Source organism: the organism of the source record quoted next, unplaced genomic scaffold (genome assembly GCF_019419815.1).
Source record: "Pyrus x bretschneideri cultivar Hongxiangsu unplaced genomic scaffold, Pyrus_bretschneideri_v1 Contig87, whole genome shotgun sequence".
Lineage (NCBI taxonomy): Eukaryota > Viridiplantae > Streptophyta > Magnoliopsida > Rosales > Rosaceae > Pyrus > Pyrus x bretschneideri.
In genome coordinates this window covers 157506-162574 of record NW_025999828.1, presented here as the reverse complement: position 1 = coordinate 162574, position 5069 = coordinate 157506, and the positions used below count along the sequence as shown (strand labels likewise).

Below are 5069 nucleotides of genomic sequence, written 5' to 3'. Positions count from 1 at the left end.
TAAAAGCAATGTCTAGGAGGATAAATAATGTCATTGTTTAAAATTAATGAGCTTATGACATGATTTAAAAATATTTTAATGGCTCAACTTCACTTTTTATCAAAACAACTTTTGAAAGGAATCTATAGGCTGTTTTTAAAAGTTGCTGTCTGAAGGTCATTGCTTTTAAAATAAGCAGTACATTTTATTTTTACCAAACACTTTTTTATTGCTTAACTTTAAAGTGAAGCAGTTTTTGGTGAAAAAAAGAAAAAAAATATCAAAATGGGTCTTAGTACTCCGATCTAGTGATATTCCTTTTCACTTGTAAATGAGAAGCCTTAAGTTCGGTTTTCACCAAATGTGAAGTTGAACCATATTATTACTTGTCCATTGTGAAGCTTGTTAACTCTCGTACCTCTTAGTGTATATAATATATTTTGTTAAAAAAATGGTGTAAGAGAGAAGTAATCTTCACACCCCTCGTGGTCAGATTTAAGGAAATTAGGTCCAGTTTTTTAACGGCGAGGGATCTATAGGCCAACTTAAAAAATTTAGAGAGTTAATTTATCAAAAAAATAATAATTGAGGGGTTATAATTCAAGGGTCAAAACCCTCACCTCACACGTGGAAGCAAATCCACATCATCACATCGGAAACGTAAAACAATTCGAATAATAAAAAGAACATTCAAAATTTACCCAATGGCCAACGGTCGGATTTTCTGCCTCACTTGCAATCATAGCCGTCGATCACTCAATCTTGCTCGACATTTAAGGCCTACTTCCCCAAACACAAGCACGCATTTTCTCTCTCCACAGAGAATGCACAGTAAAAGATAACTCTCTTCTTCCATCTTAGAGAGAGGGGGAGAGAGAGAGAGAGAGAGAGAGAGAGAGTGACATTTTGTCATTTCATTCGCTTCGATTAGAGAGAGAGAGAGAGAGACATTTTGTCATTTCATTCGCTTCGATTAGAGAGAGAGAGAGAGAGAGAGAGAGAGTGACATTTTGTCATTTCATTCGCTTCGATTTGAGAGAGAGAGAGAGAGAGAGGATATTTGAAAGTGGAATTTGATTTTGTATGTATAAATATTCAGCTGCTGTCTGGTTGTGTTTGAAAAACCGAAAAAAAGTTTAAAAATTTGAAGTGGCTCGAGTTTGAAATCGAGCTAGCTGCTTCGAGGTTGAAGATTCGCTTTCTGTTCTCCACTGTCTGCTTCTGTTTTTTTAAATTGGGTTTCGACCGTTTCTTCCTGTTTCTCTAATTGCAAGCAGAAATTTTTTCTGGGATTTCTGGGTAGTTTCTGAAACTGCCACTTGAAAGTGAGTGAGAGAGAGAGAGATCCAGCTGCTTTTTGATTGCTGATTTCGGCACCATTGCTGACTTGGGTTTTGTTATTTAGAGAGAGAGAGAGAGAGGGGTTTGACGGTCAATTTGATCTCGGTTCTGCTGAAGTTGATCACAGAGAAACAGATTGTGCAAGCTATAGTGGGTTGCTTTCTGAGGTTGGTCCTTGGCCTTGTTGTCTTTTCATTTTTCTGGATTTTATCATATTTACCAATTACTTATGGTTCTGGGGTCATTGCATTCCTTTTGTGGTTGCAGGAACAGAAGGGACTGATAGCTAGAGAGAGGGAAAGGGAGAGAGAGAGGAGGGCATTTCTCTCATCATTGTGGCTGTCAATGGTGGAAGCCTCTGGATTTTAAGCAAAGTCTAATCAGCTTGAGGTATTTGTTTCATGATTGTTTCTTTGAAATTTCCTTGAAACTATTTTGAGGGGTTTGGTCCATCCATCTAGCTGAAGTTTTAGACACACTCTATTTGTACAACTTGGGATACAGACTTGTACCTTCCCTTCAAAGTAAAGCCTCTCTCTCTCTCTCTCTCTCTCTCTCTCTAATCACCTAGCTTCATTTTGAGTAAAAATGGTAACCAAGTTAAGAATCCCTACTTTCCCAATCTCTTTCCATGAAATCTTGACCCTTGGATATCGATCAAGACTAATTATAGGATGGTGCTATCTACACACTCATTTTTGCCTCTCACACTTCTCTCAATTTTCGGATTCGGATCGAAAGAATTGAAGAAGATCAATGGACAAAATTAAATAGCTATGTGAGAGGTAAAAAAGTAGTGTGTGAACATATAATTTATTTACGAACGGTATTTTACTTTAATCTAATCTAAACGCCAGAAAGATAGATTCGAAATTAGGGTCGAGATCAAATTATTTATTCATCATGATCATGGTTGAGTAAAGCTTTAAGTTTCAAGCACCAATGTGCCCCTCACTAGTCACATATATTTTTCTCATAACATTTAGTAGAAGTGAAGACTGATTTCACCTACAGCAGAAACATGTAACAACTTTAATTGGACGGCACTGCTTTCTGCTTAGCCTTTTCAAAGCAAAACTTTTATTTCATATTATAAAGTTTTTAACCATTTTTTTTTCTCTCAATTAGCTTTGGAGTTCTTATGGAATCCGGTGCATGTGAGTTGGTATGATTGCGTCCAAGTTTATAATCGTCATTAAAAATATACATTTTTTAGGATTTAATTTTTGTTTGGGGCATTTAATGATGACTTGCCAACTGTATCTTTCCTTGGGCATCTTTTAGGTAATTTCCCATATGGTTGGTCAGATATTGTTTTCAGCAAAGCAAGCTTGCTGTGACCATACAAGATTCTCGAAGCTATAGATGTTGCCCTATTTGTTTTTATTTACATCTAATGATATTGTTTAATTTCTTCCTTAATTGCATAATTTATACGTTTATGATTGCAACTGCTCCACTGCCTTTTAGTTTTATATGCACATATATCTTTACTTTGCATTTTCTTATTTGTTATCATTCTTAGAAGCCTTTGTTTTCTTCCAAACTTCAGTTGCTTGAGCTCTGGTATCCAGTTTTATCATTACCCTTATTGAATCATGGTAGAAGAAGGCGGCAATGAGGTTCTGATTGACACACGATCGGCGGAAGAATGGTTGTCACATGCTAGGGAGCTTGTTCCATTGGCACTGAACAAGGCAAGGGAGGTTAAGGGGTTTCCGGGTCGATGGAAGACGATCATTTCAAAGTTGGAGCAAATCCCTTCGCGTTTATCAGACTTGTCTAGTCATCCGTGCTTCTCCAAGAATGCTCTTTGTAAGGAGCAATTGCAGTCGGTATCCAAGACGGTTAAGGAAGTTATTGAATTGGCGGAGTTTTGTGTGGGGGAGAAACACGAAGGAAAACTTCGGAGGCAGAGCAATCTGGATGCACTGTCTGGGAAACTGGATTTGAATTTGCGGGATTGTGGGCTTTTGATCAAGACCGGGGTGCTTGGTGAGGCTACTTTGCCTTTAGCTATGACCGGTTCTTCAAATGAGCCTGAGGCTGCTTCTAATGGTAACATAAGGGAGCTGCTTGCACGGCTTCAGATTGGTCACTTGGACGCGAAACATAGAGCTCTTGACAGTCTTGTTGAGGTCATGAAAGAGGATGAGAAGAATGTGCTGTCAGTTATGAGCCGCAGCAACATTGCTGCTTTAGTCCAGCTGCTCACTGCAACATCTCCTCGTATCCGAGAAAAGACTGTAACTGTAATTTGCTCGCTTGCAGAATCCGGAAGTTGTGAAAATTGGCTTGTTTCTGAAGGGGTTTTGCCACCACTAATCAGGCTTGTTGAGTCTGGTAGTGCAGTTGGTAAAGAGAAGGCTACAATTTCGCTTCAGAGGTTGTCAATGTCCGCTGAAGCAGCACGCGCAATTGTTGGGCATGGCGGGGTTCGTCCACTGGTTGAGATCTGCCAAACTGGTGATTCTGTTTCTCAGGCTGCTTCAGCTAGCACTTTGAAGAACATATCTGCTGTCCCGGAGGTTCGACAAGCTCTAGCTGAGGAAGGCATTGTAAAAGTTATGATCAATCTGCTTGATTGTGGAATTTTATTGGGTGCAAAAGAATATGCAGCAGAGTGCTTGCAGAATCTCACTGCAAGCAATGACAATCTCAGAAGGTCTGTAATATCGGAAGGTGGAATTCGGAGCCTATTGGCTTATCTCGCTGGATCATTGCCACAAGAGTCTGCAGTTGGGGCATTGAGGAATTTGGTTGGCTCGGTTTCTATGGAAGTTTTGGTTTCTCTTGGTTTCCTTCCATGCATTGTTCATGTGCTTAAATCCGGTTCACTAGGCGCACAGCAGGCTGCTGCATCTGCAATTTGCAAGGTTTGCAGCTCTACAGAGATGAAAAAACTGATTGGTGAATCGGGGTGCCTTCCGCTCCTTGTCAAGATGCTCGAGGCTAAATCAAACAGTGCGAGAGAGGTTGCAGCACAGGCAGTTTCGAGCCTGATGACCCTTTCCCACAATTGCAGAGAAGTGAAAAGGGATGACAAAAGTGTTCCAAATCTAGTCCAACTACTTGACCCTAGTCCTCAAAACACAGCGAAAAAATACGCAGTTTGTTGCCTCGGATTACTGTGTTCAAGTAAGAAATGCAAGAAGCTGATGGTCTCGTATGGAGCAATTGGGTACCTCAAGAAGCTTACAGAGATGGACATCCCCGGAGTGAAGAAGCTACTCGAACGGCTGGAAAGAGGGAATTTGAGAAGTTTCTTCACCAGAAAATAGAGGAAGAAATGCAAGTGTACTTTTTGTAAGTTCTGTGAAGCTTCTGATGTAGTAGCTGTTTCATGGTCTATATGAAACGTAGTTTTTTCATTTGAACTCGGCAAGCCTGGCGTAATCTATGTTATGTATGTCCTATTATTTATAAGTTTATTAAAATATAGAATCTCTGTAATTCAGTATGTTTTTTCCTTCTCTGCTATCTGGTGCAGTTTCTGGGATCCCATAAAAATTTTAGCCGTTGCATCAAAGCTTCCCTCCTCGTCGCTGTACGAGCAATTTTCGGATGTCATCGGTTGTATATCTCTTTTTCTCTGATCAAGAGACATGGTTGTATATGACCGATGATATACAACCTATCGATTGGGTTTCCGGGCAAATTTGGTCTCTCGCAACCTATCGATTGATCGAATTAAATGGTGCACGTTGCACAAGTTCTTATTATGCCATACATTTACCTCAGCATTTATG

General features: G+C 39.8%; 1 protein-coding gene across 1 annotated transcript; it reads left to right on the top strand.

Annotated features, from left to right (window-relative positions):
* Nucleotides 1–985: 985 nt before the first annotated feature.
* Nucleotides 986–4780, top strand: LOC103935490 (vacuolar protein 8). The gene is made up of 4 exons (XM_048576271.1): nt 986–1487; nt 1588–1620; nt 1653–1710; nt 2873–4780. The coding sequence occupies exon 4, from the start codon at nt 2919–2921 to the stop codon at nt 4599–4601; it is 1683 nt and encodes a 560-aa protein (XP_048432228.1). The 5' UTR covers nt 986–1487; nt 1588–1620; nt 1653–1710; nt 2873–2918; the 3' UTR covers nt 4602–4780.
* The last annotated feature ends 289 nt before the right edge of the window (nt 4781–5069 follow it).

What these genes read in the sequence shown, in the direction of transcription:
- LOC103935490 (XM_048576271.1), top strand. Translation starts at nt 2,919, where the DNA reads ATGGTAGAAGAAGGCGGCAATGAGGTTCTGATTGACACACGATCGGCG.